Source organism: Xiphophorus couchianus, chromosome 11, assembly GCF_001444195.1.
Source record: "Xiphophorus couchianus chromosome 11, X_couchianus-1.0, whole genome shotgun sequence".
NCBI classification, from domain to species: domain Eukaryota; kingdom Metazoa; phylum Chordata; class Actinopteri; order Cyprinodontiformes; family Poeciliidae; genus Xiphophorus; species Xiphophorus couchianus.
In genome coordinates this window covers 30,669,293-30,687,162 of record NC_040238.1, presented here as the reverse complement: position 1 = coordinate 30,687,162, position 17,870 = coordinate 30,669,293, and the positions used below count along the sequence as shown (strand labels likewise).

Here is a 17,870-nt window from a genome sequence, read left to right as displayed (position 1 = left end):
ATGAAGTCTTCTCATATTGAAACGAGGCACTTTCCAGCAAGCAGGAAGATCATGCGCCGGCAACTTGAAAAGGAGCGGTAGCTACCATAGACATATGGTAGCTACTACTGAACTAGTGTAGACGTCCGGCAACATCTTATGACGTAACACGTTTCGACCAATCAGAAATGGCTATGCTGGTCTTGAAAAGTGTGGCATTTTAGGAGACAACTCTTTTAGCGTCACTCAATGCAAACACCAAAATGTTTATAACATTTTAGCTTAATAAATTACACAAATTGAGTGCTACACAGATCAGGTGAACAAATAAATTAAAAATACAGATTAACTGAGCCGGGAAAAGCCTTTTTTTTTTGTAATATACTAATATTACTGAATAGACTGAGGCATCTGAAAAACATAAAATCTTAATTTCAGTTACTATTTTGTGTTCAGATACCAAAAGGAATATATATTTATATTATATATAATAAAAATCTAATTTGATATATTTAAGCAACCACCTCAGTTTATATTTCAATATAAGCTACTGTCTTCACCAGTATTGTTCACTTCAAACATGCTATGTGGGTAAAAAACAAATCAACAGAACCTCATGTTGAAAAACAGTGGATGTTGCTTTTATTTAATTCAACAGAGAAACTGCTGTGACATTGGAGTAAACCACTGAGCTGAAACTAACATTCACACTGTGCCGCAGAAACGGTGACTGGCACAGTGGAGCTGTAAGGCTTAAGGACGCCTCAAACATATACTCAATTTAAACATGCCTGCGCCACACTCATACTCACACACGCATCTTCATTTACATCAGCTATCTTACATCTGTGTGGCTGCTCAGACAACAGCCTCACCACTTTCTCCTCTCCCTCAGAGGTAAAGAGGTCAACAGTCGACTGGAGATCAGGTCAACCTCTGTTCCCTGCTGTGACCTTAAATGCAGGATGAAGAGATGGCATAACACAGAGACCTTAACCGTTCATCTCTAAGCAAGTCAGCCCCCAGCAATAACACTGCGAGGCCAGCCTGGAGGCTGGGGTTCAGGAGGTGCTGGGGGGAGGTCATGCTCTGGCCAAAGGGAAGGGCGGGGAGGAGTAGGTCACTGGTCATGGTGGGGATCCAGCCGTTCACTTGGTGGAGCGTCGCGTCGGCTCAGAGGCGGTGGGGGGAGGAGGCGGGCCACGTCGGTCCAAATCCTCAATGTAGAACATGATCAGCTTTCTGCGCTCCTCTGGGACGCACTCCAACACGAGGTATCGCTTGTCGTTTTGAAGGATCTTCTCCACGTCTTTCAGATGCTGGTCCGACTCCTGGATCAGCTTTCTGGACCTGGGAAAAGTGGAACCATTAGAGCCACAAAAACATGAATTTTCTTTGAATTTACTTCATACGGGACAGTTTACATTAATCAACATGAGTGCATGAAAACAGCCATATAAATATGCCAGACTTAGCACCAAGGGCTAATTTTTATCTTTAGTTCTCTGACAAGTTGTTAGTAAAAACTACAGGAAAACAATCTCAACGCTACCAATCAACCCTGTGAACGTGCTGCATACACCGTTACAGGAAAACAGGAGCTTAATTTTATTTTATTTTTTTCAGATTATCTGTCTCATACCATACTGTCATGGCATAGTGACAGTTTCAACAAATGCATAAAGAAACAAAATTGTATGATTGGAAATTTAATTTTTTACTATTTTCTCCACCGTGAGACGAGAAAATCAATAAATATCAGTAAATTGGAAAATATGATTAAGTGCAGTTACCGTGAACAGTTTAATGATATAAATGTCCCTTTTTTAATTACGTTTCATCTTGAAGACGCCTATTTCAAACAGGAATGTTTTTCAATAATATTTGTGTTTGTAGTGCTATGAGTGCCATTACAAATAAGTGATTGCTTTTTTTTAAATCGTAATCTTTATTATCACCACAACAGTACCAAAAATATTGTGATAAAATTCTAGGTCCATTTTGCCCATGTGTAATGCAGTTTTTAAAGGGTTCCTGCTGAATGCACACACCTGTACGTGATGAACTTTGTTTCCTTCAGCAGGGTTCTGAAGTCAGCTTTGGCCGTGATGTACTTATCTTTGATGTAGTCTTCAAACTCTCGCTGTCTCTTCTGCAAAAAGAGATAAACGCATAAAACATGAAAACTTAGACTTAGACTGACTTTATTATCATTTTGCATGCACAGGGTGTATACAGAACGAAATTTCGTTGCATACGGCTCAGGACAATGTTTTGAGGTTCCAATGTTATAAGATTACTCCAGAATAAAATAAAATACAATATAAAATATAAATATAAGTATCAAATATAAAGTGCAGGAATGACAGTAAAATAGAAGTTATTTAGCTATGTATATGTGCAAGGTATGAAGTGGAGACCAGTTTTTGAGTGCAGTCCAGTTAAGAGTTCACCACACACAAATCGGATTTCGTTGAGTTAATATGTTGAATTGCTGCAGGTGTTAGGAAATCTCTTACTCTGTCACTGGAGGAGAATTTAATACAGCGGGGGTCATCTTTGATGACCTTCTTGACTTCCTTCCACGTAGTCGTCAGCGTGATCTGCAACAAAGAAACTTTTAAATAAGCTGTTTCATTAAAAAAATTAAAGTGACGCTCAAACTGGAAACCTTCCCAGAAGTTCTCCTTACATTTGAATATTTTTTGCGTCATGTTTTAACTTCTCACCATGCTGGTCTCGTCAAGCAGCTGCCTGAATTGTTCCTTCTTCTTCTTGGCCAGGGCCTCTACGTGTTCGTTGAACAGCTTCTCCTTCTCCTCCCTTTCCAGCAGGGAAGCCGACTCCCAGCGGTGGTCCTTCCGCAGGTTACGGCGCGTGTCCGACCACGTTGCGTCCGAAGAACGGACCTGAGGAAGGGGCACAAATTTCTTACAGCCAAGATAATCGCAAAGTATGCAACAACAAAAAAAATGGAGTTTTGAAAATTCAGGAAGGATCAGAGTGTTGCAGCACCAATGACAGAAACCGGGGAGCATCTCACCATGTCAGACATGAGGGCTTTGAAGTTCTGGATGGCCTCCTCCCGTTTGTGCTGCTCCCTTTCTCGGTCAATCTCTTTGGTCTGCTCCGATCGGGCTTTCTGTACCTCCCGCTCCCTCTCTCTGAGACTGGCCTCGATGCGAGCCTGCCGCTCCAGCTCTCGCTCCTTCTCAATGTCCACATTCTACAGGGCAGGGAAGACTTTATTACCTTAATGCAGAAATTTCATTTTCACTTTGGGCCACATCAAGATCATAATGTTCTTAAACGGCCGGTTGTGCCACAATGCATTGATAAAACCCATTAACAAACTGTTAAAATATTAATAAATAGCTGTGTCTTAAAATTCAATTATACTGGGCATGTTTTGAAACTGATCTAATTGTTTTTTTTGGCAATGAAGATAACAGATTTATGGGGCCATCTTAGAAATTTTCGCAAAATATCTTGCAATATTTGCAGTTATGTATGACGATAACTTTTTGTTCGATAATGGACTATAACCTGACATCAAGTAAAGCTGAGGAAGCAGTGTAGCAGAAGTAAGAAATACTGCCACCTGCAGGTGGGAGTTATCATCAAATAAACCCAATGTTTTGACAATTTTGGTGAAAATTTTGAAGTAAAGTCACACTTATGCATTATTGCGAAAAAGTGCAAGGATCTGTTGATTTTCCATGATGGGAGAAACTGATGCAATTTTGCAGTATACAAATAAAAACTGCTTTGATTAGATTGACACAATATTTAAGCACACAACTGTTATATTAAAGATTTTATTTATGCGTCCCTCTGGAGTCCAAAGGGCCAGATTTGGCCCCTGAGGTCTTGAGTTTGACACATTTTCGGTCCGTTCTCGTCTATTCAAAGAGCTGCTCCTACCTTTGCTTGTTTCTCCATGAACTGTTTGAATAGCTCCTCTCTGAGAGCGGAGCTGTCCACAGCCTTGTACCGAGGGTCAGTCTCTAGCCGCTCTTTCACTTTGCTCCATCGCTGATTTCCCTCCACGTGTTGGTCGCTTAGGAGGTCAAAAAAGTCTTGCCTAACCTGGGCAGAAAAAAAGTAAAACTCGTGAGCAAATCTTTCCAGAATTGTGGCAATGTACAATTTAAGTTTATGACAAGTACAGCTAAGGATTGTGCTGCAAATCGGTGAAAATTTGTTATTTAATTAAATCGGGAGAGAATTGTTGTGGTCAAAGAAAGAGATTCTTTACCCCATATGGTGCTCTACTAGGAAAAACTTTTTTTCTGCTAGTTACCTCCATGTTCAAACCTTAAGCATTGCATGTGTGAATTCCTCCTACCACTGATTAATTACATTTTCTAACAACAGAAAACAACTTCCTGCAAAAGCTCTGCAATTCAAAATAAAACCTTTAAAAACCAAAGCACAGGTTTAGGTTCGCGTTACCTTCTCTCCTCTGGTTTTGGAGTCTTCTTTGTCTCTCTTCTTCATAGCGGTCATAAATTCGATGAAGATCGCCTCCCTGTCCTTCATCTTGTCGATGGCCTTGAATCTTGGATCTCTTCCATGCTTCATGGCAAATTCACTAAATGTTGTTCTACAAAGATTTGAAAGCAAGAAACCAGTGTCACTTTGGCCTATTAGAGTGAAAGTTTAACAAGGACCATAAATGAATATCCACAACTGGTTGTTGAACAAACCAGTAAAAAAGTTTCACAACCATATTCAGAAACATTCAGAATAAAAATGGCTGGTTTGTTTACTTGGGTGTGAGCTTGGAATCCTCCATCATCCGCCTGAAATCGTCTTTGGCCTGCATGAGCTTGTTCTTCTTCTCCTTTCTTTCCTCTTCAGCTCTTGTTTTCACATACTGATCAAAAACCTGAAGACATGATCACAAACAATGACTGGAGGATGAAAAAAGAAAAAAGTGGAAGACAAATACAGAGTAGATAAAAAAATGGAAGAAGAAATGATGAAAATGAACCTGTTTCCTTTCTTTTGGGTTGAGCAGAAGGTAGCGTGGGTCGAACACTATCTTATGGAGCTCCTTGTCCCAGGTCGAGAACGCAGACACCTGCAAAGACAAACAAACTGCTATTCCATACAAAACTACAATTCTTCTGAATCAAAAAATAAAGAAATAAATGCAATAAATTTCTGCTAAGCTATAAAAATTTTCAAGAATGTTCTGCGAAACTGAAAATGTCAGTAATGATGATAAAGGTCGACTTTAATATTCAATAAGGTGGACAATTGGGCTACAATTACGTAATTTTATGAGGTGGAGAACAGTAGATATTTTCAGGTTGTACGCAAACATAATTACACTTTTATACTGCAAATCGGATTTGTTCATAAATATATTTAAAATTAATAAGTGTTATTAATAATCCATAGAGGGATATCAGTGTTGACTTTATGGAAGTTTTGAAAATAGTTATTTTTAATCTTTTATTACTTTAATTAGTTCAAGTTTGCATTGAAACAGACAATATCTCAAGACAGACTCAATTTAATTTAAAACTGCATTGTAATAATCTAAATTTTACTAATGCAAAAAAGATGACAAAGTTTTGTTCATGTTCCGCAGCTCGAATACCAATCAAAGAATCTTCCACTATTGCTTAATTCTGTTTGGTAAATTTACAAAAATGTACATTAGCGCTTTTTCAAACACTTGTCTGGATGACAAGTACTCTACAAATAAGATTTGAAGTATTTAAAAGGTTGTTTTTCTTACCCCTCTCTCTAGAAGCATGTCTCTGAACTGAGTCATCCTGGCCTCTAGGGGCACCACCGCTCTCTCTCTGGCCGCTCGCAGCTCTGCCTCCATGGCTGCTTCCTTCTCAGAGTCTGCCTCCTTTGTTTCTTCCTTCCTGCCAGGGGGAATCAAACAATCACAAGGTGAAGAAGAGCTTGTATAGACTGAATAATACCACCACCAACCTATGAATGGTTTATATTAAATGAGCAGACTTACTTTCTCTTTTTGGATTTGGTCGGCTCCTCATCTGGACTATCTTCAGTGGCCAGCGACGTCTCTGGTTCTTCCTTACTGATCCCTGAGTACATCAAAATAACTTTCTTAGCATAAAAGCTGCTAAAATGACTTTTTCTGTTGTAGCTTAAAGCCTCAAATTAAAAAAAAGTCTGTTTTTGTTCTGCTCACCCGTCTTCTTGCTGTCCTCCAAGCCTCTCTTGTGTGGCGGCTCCTGGATGTGTTTGTCCACGTCGGATCGGCCGACCAGCTCTTCGGGCCGGTCCCACATCGACAGCCGTGTGGTCGGGTTGTAGAAGAAAACACGGTCGTCACCCGTCCATACCACACACCTGATTGAAAGAACAAAAGAATAGATTTTATTGTCTTTTTTCCCTCCTGTCAGTAAGAAGTGATTACGTCAGTGTGCAGCGGATGTGGGATGCATACCAAGGTGTGCCAGGTATGGGGTTGGTGGCGACAGGCCGGGCTTTCTGAGCTGCCTTTTCTTCCTCAGTCATCTCTTCTTCTTTAGGTTCCTTGACAAATAATGACAGGGAAACAGGTTTTCATCTCCTGTGTTGTTTTTGTAACCTTTTTATATGTTTTGGTTGCAGTTTATTCTAATATTCCCATTAGATTGTTGTTATTCATATTGTTTACTGACCTCCTTCACATTATTAGTGTTTTCCATCTTTATATCTTCATCCTCCATCTCCATCGCCTCAGCTTCCTCCTGGGTCAGACGTTCTTTGGCCTTCTCTGCTTCTTTTTCTAAGAAAAAAACAGACACGCACGTTTAAAAACAAAAACCACACATGGTGGAAAAAATAAGACTTCATAATAACATCCATCCTGGTAGTTCAGGTGGAACTAGATACAGTTTTACTAAATCTATTCACACATAAAATTAACAGCACATTCTGTTTAATTAAATTAGTAGCACAGTCGGCAGATCTGCTGGTGTCCATGGAATATAATAAACACAAATCACATAAACTACTGTATTTTTCAGTGTTCAGTGTCAGACACTAAAGATCTTAATCCAAGTATAAAATGTTCCTGTCGCAATAAACACTACATCAATTAATCGCATGGTAAATTAAAACGAGGACGATCGTTTCCATTGGCATGATTTATAATTTTTCTCTTTTCTCTCTAAATGTCTACCATAAACTGGATGACAAAAGTTTTTAGGCTGGTGCTTTTGTCTTAACTAGCCCTTCTTTTGGAGGACAGTTTTGTTTGCAGAAACTTCATAATTAATTTTATTTGTTGCTTCTGTTTATTGATTTCGGATAAACAGTTCCAGTGTTACATTAGAATTTAAAGCTTTTTGATCTTTGAGAATATGTTCTTGCATTATATGCCATCACCATTATATTACTTTCAAATGGTCACAAAACAAAATTATCATTTATTGCAATAATTTCTGGGACAATTTATCGTCCAGCAAAACTTTTTAACAAACACAAGTTATCCATGGAATATTTGACTGCCTGTTCAATTGCATAGAAGTAAAGTTGAACTTACAGAAGTCAGAACTTCCTACCTTTCTCTAAGAGGGCCTGTGGTTTCTCCCAGGTGGACTCTAGCGTGCGGTTGTTGTAATAGTACGTTTTCCCATCGGCTGTCCTGTATTCCGTCCACTCAGGAAGCTGCAACGATCCGGCTATGGACGCCGGCGAAAGCGTAAGCTGCGGGTGCATCATGGAAACTAAAGGTGGGCCCATACCAGGGAGCATGCCTGTTGTTGGAAAACAGATGGAAAACATTCATTTAAATTATTTTTTACAGTGAGTTATATCTGATTTCCTAAGATGTTAATGAATATTTAGAAAACAGCATGAAAAAAACTACCTGAACAGCTTTCATAAAATATTTTAGAAACTTAAGGGGCAGCTTGTGAATAAAATAAAAAAAAGCAAGATAACACTTAAAGAGTATTTGTAGAGTAAAATTACTAAGTTTAATAACACCTTCATCATAAACGACTAATTAACAAATAACACAAGCCAAATACACAAAAAGAAACAAACAAGTACTGACCACACCCTCACAACCATGCCACAGAAGAAGACGACCACATGACCACAACACATAGCCCGAATTAGATGCTACAAGGCAACAACAGCCAGTGTTAATGGGACAAAGATGGCTTCCCCTATGTCATTTTGCACCTTTCTAAGAACAGGCTGCTCCTAACAACCAACAAATTCTCTTTAGATGCTGAACGCAGTAAATAAAAAGCAGCTAAACTGACAAGGTCAATCCCAAGAACAACACATCTTGAAGTCAAACCTTAAAAAGCTTGTTTGAGAGCACAAGGACGTTTGTTTTGAACCAACTGATGAAAGAAAAAAACATCATAGCTAAACATTAATGTAGATAATATATAAAGTTCTGATAAAAACAGAACTTTAATGAGAAATGATAATAAAGCTACACATTATGTTTCTTTCTGTTGGAATGGCTGAAAAAAGTCACCACTGTACAGCGAATGGATGCATTCAACACCATGCTACTGGTTTTAAACGACCCCATGTTAACACCATACGATGCATGTAGATATCATTCACTACCATGCCATCTACTGTTGATCTGAGAGGCGAGCGGCTGGGTGTTTACCGTTGGCGCTGGGGCCTGCCTTTACACAGGGAGCACCTACTATCTGCACCATTGCTACACCTGCAAGAACAACGGACAAGCAAGCATGGGGATTGAACACAGCAGGAAACTGGACATCGGCTACCATGGTGTGCAAAGAGTGTGTGGCGTCCCACTCAGACAAACCAGTGTCAAAAAGGTTGGATATCTCATATTTCTGAATCTGATGAGATGAAATTATTTACACTAAACACTGAGGGACATCACAGCGTAGGATGCCTTGTTGTCTTGTTTATAATTTAATCATACGAAGCAGCTGAAACGACTTGAAGGAGCCATTTTCCACATTTTATATGAATCCCAGAAAAACCCGTGAAATCTGCAGTGCCTTTCCTTATTCATACCTCTTGCACTTTTTCTTGTTTTCCCACACTAAAACCATAAACTTCAATGCATTTTATTTATATTTTATGTCATTGTAGTGCAGAATTGTGGAAGTTACAGTTGGTCTAAGCACTTTTTACAAATAAAAAGTTGAATACTGCACAATTAATTTCATTCAGCCAGCACCTTTTAGAACAATATTGGGTTTTGCCTCCACCAGCTTTGCATAAAAACAGAACCTGTCTTGGTAAAACTCTGTCCGATCAGAGGAAGAGTGTTTATGAAATTTAATTTTCAATTATTGACACAAATCCTCAATTAGCTTTGACCAAATCATTCTAGTGCAATCTAAACCACAAGTGTCGAACTCAAGGCCCGCGAGCCAAATTCAGCCCTCCATAGCTGGTTATAGTCCTGAGATTTGCTCCGTTCACATTTCCTATCCCTGCTGAAGAGAAACATTAGCACAGCATGATGCTGCCACCACAGTGTTTAGAAGTAGGAATGATTAAAATATGAACATATGCATTTATGCTAAGATTAAAATACACACAAATAGGCCGGTCACAATAACAAATTTTGCTGGATGATAATAATGTGAAAACACATTCACACAGATCAATAAACTATAAATTCAATTTCATATCCAAAATAAATAAACAAATCAACAGGAGCAACTAATAAAATGGATACTGATGTCTCTGTAAACAAAATTGTCCTTCAGAAAAAGAGCTAGCTGAGGAAAATGCAACAGACTAAAGACTTTTGTCATGCAGATTTTAGTAGAAAGAGAGAAAAGAGAAAAATAATAAATCATTCAAATGGAAATTATTGAGCTTGTTTTAATTTATTATACTACTAATTGATTTATTGTCACAGGCCTGCACACAAACTGGCTATTTACCAATTAGCTTAACTTCGAGGGCACCTGGTTGCGCTTGACTTTATTCAGGGTCAAAATGGTCTAAATATACATGCATGCTCAGATTTTTATCTAGCAAAACATTTTACAATCATTTGTGTTGGTCTACTAAATAAAATACAAATAGGTTTTTGAATGCAATAGAAAAAGCTAAAGAGGTATGAATACAGCACATTTTACTTTTAACTCTACACTGCACTACTAGAGGCTGCTGCAATAAACCACAAAGCAACACTTGCAAACAAGACAAAAACATTTATAATTTGCCCATAAAGACCTAAAATTAAAAATCATTAAATATGCACTACAGTTTCATTGGAACAGTAGCTTTTTAGCTACAGGTGTCATTCTCACCTGGTAGAGGGATGTGCATGCCTGGCAAAGGCACCCGGAAAGGTGGCACCATGACGGGTGGGAAGGCAGGTATGGCTGCAGTGGGCTGGGCCACACTGTGAGGCAAGGCTGCTTGCAGCAGTGGCACAGTCTGGACCGCCGTGACAGGGGATGGCACCGTGGAAACGGTCACCACGGTGACCGGCGACACAGCAACAGTGGAAGTTACAGTGGCAACAGGGGGGAGGTCTGCTACAACAGTGGCTGTGGTGCAAGAAAGACAAAAACGACAATAAACTTTTAGCTTTGTGTTTGCTGACGCGCTGAGCGCCGAGGAACATTTGTTTACCTGCGATGGTCACAGAGGACGAGGGGGTGGTGGTGAGGTCTGGACTCGAGGTGAGCGTGTGGGTCGGGGTAGAGGTCGGGGCCTGAGTGGGGGAGGCCGCCGCCGCCGTGCTGGCAGCTGTGTTACCGCTGTTGGTGCTAGCGGGCCCGGTCGCACCCACATTCGCACCGGAACCTGCAGCTGTAGCCCCCGCTACCAGAAGAGGGTTGAGTTCAGACTGCTGGATGATCTTCACACCATCTGGTTTGCTCCATGATGACTCTCTGGTCCGAGCGTTGTAGTAATATGTCTGAGGAGGAAATAAGTCATCAAACAAGGTTATTTCTTTTATTGAAAAGCTTGGCAGCAAAGTAGGAATCTGCTAAACCTGTTTTTTTACTCCCTCAATTCAATTTTATTATGTGAGTTTAACCATAAAACAAACATTTTCAAGAGAATGCAGCCAAAAAGGTTCGGACTGAGGATCTGTGCTTGAGTTAAACAGCTGTCCTTTATGAATATAATTGCAATCAAGTACTTGCCTCTAAGATACATTTTTAAAAATGAAGAAAAAAAATTATTCTGATGGGAGTTTTCATCCTACCTTTCCCTCTGAAGTTTTGTTCTCTACCCAGATTTCCTCTGCAGGATTGAGAGCTGGGTTTCCAGATGCAGGAACAGGAGGCATCCCAGGAGGAAACAGCATCCCTGGAGGAGGCGGCAAGTTGCCAATGGGAGGAGGAAGGAAAGGAGGCCTCTGTAGCAGAAGATGCAACAATGCATTTGGCTTTCAGACTTTCTATCACAACAAAACATACATTTGTAGCAAACAGAAAATCTGCAGGTTTGAAAATGAGTTCAAGAATAATTCACAGTGGCTGATGCTTCATGGACTCATTTAAAGAAAGTCTCCCTGCATTAAAGAATCAATTATTGTAAAAGCTAGAGAGATCATCAAACATGCTAAGTCATATCATATGAGCAGAAGTCTTCTAAAAGCTGAACCTGTTAGATTTACACAGAGGTAACCACAAAAAGCAATATTAGTGTCTGTTCACTGTTTCTTTCTTTTTGAAAATTACTACTAAAAATAATACAAACAGTAAGAAAACTACACCTGTTAATTCCCTGTAACTGTTCTAACAACATTTTACAATTGCATTAAACTGCAAATATAAAAAGTGAAAAAGAAACCGCTGGATATCTTGGTATAATAACTAGCATCAACCGTCCTTTCAAATAGAAAACGAATAGATTTTGCATCAACTGAATAACAAAGCGATGTGCTACATCTGTGGCCGGATGTTGGAAAACAAAAGAGCTCTCTGAACGTATAACATGAAATCAATATGTAACATGGCGTAATACAGTTATAATGACTGTGAAATATGGCATACACAACGACAGAAAGATGTGCTAATGTTGCAGAAATATTTAAAACATTCACCTGGAGGTGAGGAGGTCCAATGGGTGGTGGCATGCCTCCGGGTGGTGGAATAGGCGGCATGTTTGGGTCAAAGGGAGGTCGGGCAAACGGGGGTCTTGGCGGCGGGCCCCTCATCATGCCAAATGGAGGCGGCGGTGGCCTAAGCAGTGGCGGAGGGCCTCGTAAAACTGGGGACTGGGCTGGCGTAGGTGCAGGGGCAGTGGCAGGCGCAGGACTGCGGAACCGCACTGCCTGCTGTGCCATTCTGGTCAATAAAGTAAAGGATTTTAATGTTTCAAGCTGCAGCTCTTCAATGCACAATACAAAAAGAAATTTAGAGGTGCACCATACTAAGAATGCAAATGTGTGAAGGTGGTTTGCCATTTTCAGTATCAGTGACGAGTCTGAAAGATGATGTTAGAAGAAGAATAAAGGCTTCCAGGAAGGAAACTTTTGTTTTCTACAGATGCATGCTGGCATTTAAGCAACAATTATTAAGCTATAAGTATTACACCAAAGCTCCTTTCTTCTATTTGTCATGTACAATTGTGTTTTAGGCAACACTGGCAGTAGTTTGAAAAATTTATTTCAATCAATTGAGGTAATGGCCCAATTACCTCATGTTCTGTCTTATGTTCTTGTGTGAACATAAGACAGGGCTCTGGTCTAAACAGTCGTTTTATAATTAGGAAAGTGTCTGTTCCGCGTGTTATAGACAGAGAGGCGCAACATAAGGCTAGTTAGCTGCCGTGGCTACATTCTCAAGTAAAACACTGATGTTTACAGTTAGCAATGCTTTGTACATGGATTTACTCAGTAATGCTGCTGACTGTGCAAAACATCAATATAAAAACAGTTTGAAAAGTCAACTTTATTCTTGGTTTATTTTGAAAAATTAGTAAAATCTAGTTCTATGTGGAGCTGTTTAATGCAGACTGCTGAGATGTGGTGCCCATTTAGAGATACATGTGTACCATAAAAAACAACAAGCAAAAGTAAGATAAGGAGGTTTGCTTTAATTCTTTTTCATTGGGACATATTTATACATACCTATGTTCAATAACCTGGCTGATGCAGACATTAACTATCTTACCATAGACATTTATTTCCAAACTAAATAAATTTAGGTTTTTATTATCCAAAATGTTTTTACAATTTCTTCAAGAGAAATTACAATCAGCTAATATCAGTATTATTTATTCCGATCACTTCTGTATCTTCACAGAATTTCTACCATGTTAAATCTGCAAACAGTGCAGCAGTGCAATTCACCATGAACCAAAATGCCAACAATAGCCTCTAGGAATATTTTAAAATTGGTGTTATATTGGTATAAACTACACATGTTTATAGTTTATACGTGTATGTGAGCTTTTTTGTTTTATGTGTTTATAGTAATGTAGTCTATTAACAAACACATTTATATGCTGAATGCTTTCGGGTCATAATAATCATGAACAAAAATCAATCATGTTGTGATTGTCGCCTCTTGCTAGTCAGGCTAATAGCCACCCCGTTCATTCAATATACAGAGCGGACTGCTGTTTACCTAAACATCTTACGTGATTTATCTAACAAGCTTTTAAATGTAAATATGCCTCTTGTGTGAACATAAGACAGGGCTCTGGTCTAAACAGTCGTTTTATGATTAGGAAAGTGTCTGTTCCGCGTGTTATAGACGGAGAGGCGCAAAATAAGGCTAGTTAGCTACAGGCTAGTTAGCTGCCGTGGCTACACTCACAACTAAAAACGCCAAAAGTCTCAGTCGCAGACATCCCCGACCAGGTGCATATAAAATCTGCATTTGTATTTAATATTACACTTTAACCATTTTGCTGGAAACTCGGTTTTTTCTCATATCTGACCTGTTGTCGTTAAACCCAAGAGTTTCGCTCTCTGTCTGGTCCGCCATTACAGGAAAGTGTAACCGCTTTCTTCCTGGAAACGCCCCCAAAAGGTAATCACACGTTTCTATTGGTTGATCGTTGCCGTCCATAACGGTCCAGTTCAAGCTGCGCGCTCTGCGATTGGACACAAATCTTCTCGCGATCCTTCAGCTAAACGTTTATTGGCCTTCTTTTATCAGTTCATCTTTGTTCAGCGTGGAGCTAATGATTTTAAACATAGGTTGTTCTGCTAATTTTTCTTACTGTATAAGTGCTGACTTTGTTGTATATTTTCATGTATGTACATTTTAATGTAAGCATTAAAAGTTTGTACGGGTCAAATATAGTTACCGGAGAAACTTTGGTTGAAAATACACTTCAAAATATATCCAACCTCTATCTTCAAAGTTAAGATATTTTATTTAAAATCTAGCCACGATTGAATGACTTGCCCTAAAGTCATTCGGTGACCATTCAGTATTTCTCCTAAAAAACATAAAAGAAAAAAAATTCAAGATTCAGGAAATTTGAGCATATATAGTAAGACATTTTGATATAAAAAAGTGTATGCACCATGTATTAGTGAACATTTTATTTAAATACATGGATACAGCCCATCTAAATTGTGGTCCCAATGTTGCTAATGTCTTCTGGATGCTGGCTTATAAACTCCCCTCATTGTTTAGTCTTGTTGAGAGGTGACATCAGCCAACACTGAAATTATGTTCCAGCCAACGATGACTTCTTAGATAAAACCAGGTGAATAATAACTCTGCACTGAATAACCATCAAAGATAAACGGGCTCAAAGCTCCACCATGCCAGTCACTTTGGCCAATGTTTTTCATCTCCTCCATCCAGCTTCTTTCAAATCCGGGCCTGAAAAAGCATTTGAAAAATAAATTTAAATCTGTGATTTATTGACTGACAAGTATCTAAATACATTGAAAACAAGATGTGTAAAATATGGCAATCAGAAACTTTACACCTAACCTTAAACTCTGGCTCTGGCCCATACGGTACATGGTTGCTTGATTATGGGTGTTAAAGGGCAAATAGATATTGGAGGAGACTGGTTGAGGCACAGGAGATGGGGCAAATAGAACAGGGTCCAGGAATCTGGGCTGACCTGAAGGCATACTCTGTGAGCCAATACAGTGAATATTTGAGTCCTGCTGTTGTCCTGATGTTTGGTCATATTTCCTTTCAAAAGCTTGCCTTGTGTCTTTTCTCTTCCGTGGGCGATACTCATAATCTGGTACGACAGTCAGAGGCAACATAAGTTATAATCAAGAGTTACGTCATCAAATGTCTTTCACAGAATACTTGACTAGAAGATGAGGTGATTGTAGATTCAATAAGTAACATAAGCCATTCAAATCCACTGTCAGACAGACATGTAATGTTCATACCAGGGAAGTACAGTCTGTGCATCTTCTTCAGCTTGTCAGCTACTTCAAAGTAGGGCCTCTTCTGCTCCTTACTGAGCTTATACCACTCATTTCCAAGCTGAACACTGATGGCATTGCTGGTTCTTCCTGGAAAGGCTTTTTGCAATGCCTCTCTGTGGATGCGAGCCCACACTAGAAAGGCATTCATTGGCCGTTTGACCCGTCCGTTCTCTTGGATAAACTGGTTAGGTTTAAAATCTGAGGAAAAGATTTGAGGTATTTACATCCAATCATCGTAATGCAGTTAGAGCCACTTTTAAAAACTCTAACACACAATCCTAACAGTGGCTAATTATACAACCACAATTTTATAAGCACTATTACATCACACCTGTGTTAAAATGGCAGGTTTATGTGATGAAAAAAATTAGACCACCATAAATTATTCAGAACTTTTCCCTCATTTATTGACATATATTACTTAACTAAAAAACAAACAAATTTCATTTACATCCTGAAACAAACTCATTGTTGTACCACCTTCTGAATTAATTCTAACATTTAGTTTCCTAGGGCACACAACTACCGTCAATTATAGAGATTCAGATAAACTTAAACAAAGATTAGCTGTCCTAGCAGGATTTTCATGATTTTTCTTCTTTGCATCTTTTAGCTAAAACAATGGTTAGCAAAAAATGACCAACTATCACTTTATCTTTTTTTTTTTACTTCACAAAACCTGACATTTTAATCAGAGTACGATACATTTCTTATATCCACTGTATCACATTAACATGTAAATTAGCATTAATATTATTATTATTATTACTATTGTTACCTATCTCTGATGGTGGAATGACAAAACTGGTGGTTTGATCACCTCCTGCTGGTCTGACAGATGGTTCAGAAAGGCATCTTGAAGGTGAGGTCAAGAGTTTTCCCATTTGCAACATACTGGAGTTTTTTACTGAACAGGAAAGAACTTCTTATGTTAACAGTTTTCATTTATGGTCATAATTTGTGGTAATGGATATGACAATCTTTCATCCTTTGTATCTCAGAGCAGCTTCTGTTCTTAACAGTGTGTAGAAGTGGAGACTGAATATTCAATCTGGACCCAGATATTTTAAATGCTACTCACCTAAAATATTATCTGGTAAAATGTCTTGACTGTGGGTGGAAAACCCCCCTGAAATGACTGGAACTGGGTAGCTGCTTTGTTTTCCCCTGAAGAAGCTACTGAGCATCACATTCTGGTACTTCCTGATCCAGGTCTCTGTTTAGTAGGCAGAATTTGTGGTCGTTTTCCTTTTCAGATTGTATGGAAAGTTTAGACCTCCCATTTATTTGCAGTAACTGTAACCTCCTTGAAGGGTTTGGATTAGTTTTTCTTTAAATTGTGAAAATGTAAACAAAATATTTTTAATTTAGTTGTCATGACGACGAGTTATTCAAACATTGCTAGAGTAACTTTAATCGCAAAATATGTGTTTTTAAAGATATTGGCTAAAGTTAAGGAAATGTATCTAAGACCCCCCTACCCCTACAATGTTTATGAAATTAGCACCCTGCATAATCAACAAACCAAGTCTGATTAGATTTAACCCTTTACAGAAGTAATTTGCCTTTTCTTATAAATTGAAAATACATAATGGATCAAAGAGGGGCAACATCAGTTATATTTCTTAATCCAAAAGTTGCAGGATTAGCTCCTGATGACTAACTGTCTGCCTGCATTCAGTCTCCATGGTAACCAGCTGTTGCTTTTCTATTTATAGTTCTCATGTGACGTCACATTGCTGCGTTCTTTGTAGCTGACAGAAGCCATCTTGGTAGGTATCGGTAACTAACTGTTATGACAGTTGGTATGGGGTTGCTAAGACAACAATAAACAAGCTACAAGCTTAGAACTAGTTATAGCCACGTTCCTGTCTAACTTATAAACATTTTAAGTACATTACAACTGTTACTTGACCACAATTTCTGAGTCCTCTCTCCAACTCTGTGTAATATTAAAATAAATATCAGTGATATTTACTGCAGTACTAACTGGCGAGCTAGCAAAATTAGCTTTGTAGTTTTATTTACGAAGCTAAAACGTGTAGCAAATATGTATGTTACTATGTCCTCACTTTGACACTTTGATACTTTTTCATGGATCTTTCTCTTGCACATTGGTCAAGAGAAAGACCAATGTGGTCAAAGCCAAACAAACCATGGCTTTGTTTATGAGACTCCTTTTAAAATATTGCGTTCTGCTTTTGAGGTGAACCTGTTTGGGAAGCCAGACCTGGGCATGTTGGTAGTTGTTTTGAATATTCTCCACTTGTAGGTTATTTTCCATACAGTGAAACGGCAGATATCAACTTGTTTAAAGATCTCTCTACCAAGCTCATAGCTACTACAATCTGTTTTTTTAAAGAATGCTCCTTGAACCGCACCATGGTGTTCACTAGATTTTCTTTCTCCCCTTAATTTAACCAGTAAAAACCCACTTAGATCCAGATTTCATTTGCCAGAGTGATCTGGGAAGAAATCTGCAACACATAACAACGCAATTACACAAAAGCAAAACAAATTAAACCATATACACAAGTTAAAACAAATTACAAAACACTGAATATAT

The 17,870-nt window shown here is 38.8% G+C and overlaps 2 protein-coding genes across 3 annotated transcripts; both read right to left on the bottom strand.

Annotated features, from left to right (window-relative positions):
* Positions 1-596: 596 nt before the first annotated feature.
* Positions 597-13,929, bottom strand: tcerg1b (transcription elongation regulator 1b (CA150)). 2 transcript variants are annotated; one of them, XM_028031989.1, is made up of 21 exons: positions 13,834-13,880; positions 11,990-12,233; positions 11,147-11,299; positions 10,564-10,852; positions 10,236-10,478; positions 8,597-8,656; positions 7,521-7,715; positions 6,636-6,742; positions 6,419-6,507; positions 6,161-6,321; positions 5,972-6,053; positions 5,732-5,867; positions 4,976-5,065; positions 4,752-4,870; positions 4,435-4,585; positions 3,904-4,068; positions 3,023-3,205; positions 2,709-2,888; positions 2,499-2,582; positions 2,031-2,131; positions 597-1,329 (listed from the first exon to the last, which is right to left on the bottom strand). In XM_028031989.1, exons 1-21 carry the CDS (start codon positions 13,878-13,880, stop codon positions 1,128-1,130), a joined length of 3,081 nt encoding a protein of 1,026 aa, XP_027887790.1. In that variant the 3' UTR covers positions 597-1,127. The 2 variants fall into 2 exon arrangements, with proteins under 2 accessions (XP_027887790.1, XP_027887791.1); XM_028031990.1 differs by lacking the exon at positions 8,597-8,656 and having other exon boundaries at positions 13,834-13,929.
* Positions 13,930-14,431: 502 nt separating this feature from the next.
* LOC114153456 (transcription factor SOX-30-like) lies at positions 14,432-16,661 on the bottom strand. Its single transcript, XM_028032011.1, has 5 exons — positions 16,386-16,661; positions 16,083-16,211; positions 15,266-15,502; positions 14,847-15,108; positions 14,432-14,732 (listed from the first exon to the last, which is right to left on the bottom strand). Exons 1-5 carry the CDS (start codon positions 16,489-16,491, stop codon positions 14,600-14,602), a joined length of 867 nt encoding a protein of 288 aa, XP_027887812.1. The 5' UTR covers positions 16,492-16,661; the 3' UTR covers positions 14,432-14,599.
* Positions 16,662-17,870: the final 1,209 nt, after the last annotated feature.

What these genes read in the sequence shown, in the direction of transcription:
- LOC114153456 (XM_028032011.1), bottom strand. Translation starts at nt 16,491, where the DNA reads ATGCTCAGTAGCTTCTTCAGGGGAAAACAAAGCAGCTACCCAGTTCCA. An exon ending in CATTCCACCATCAGAGATAG is followed by an intron (nt 15,503 to 16,082) that starts GTAACAATAGTA and finishes TCTTTTCCTCAG; the next exon opens with ATTTTAAACCTAACCAGTTT. An exon ending in GGCCAGAGCCAGAGTTTAAG is followed by an intron (nt 14,733 to 14,846) that starts GTTAGGTGTAAA and finishes ATGCTTTTTCAG; the next exon opens with GCCCGGATTTGAAAGAAGCT.
- tcerg1b (XM_028031989.1), bottom strand. Translation starts at nt 13,880, where the DNA reads ATGGCGGACCAGACAGAGAGCGAAACTCTTGGGTTTAACGACAACAG. An exon ending in GGAGGACAGCAAGAAGACGG is followed by an intron (nt 6,054 to 6,160) that starts GTGAGCAGAACA and finishes TGATGTACTCAG; the next exon opens with GGATCAGTAAGGAAGAACCA. An exon ending in GATTCCAAGCTCACACCCAA is followed by an intron (nt 4,586 to 4,751) that starts GTAAACAAACCA and finishes AAATCTTTGTAG; the next exon opens with AACAACATTTAGTGAATTTG.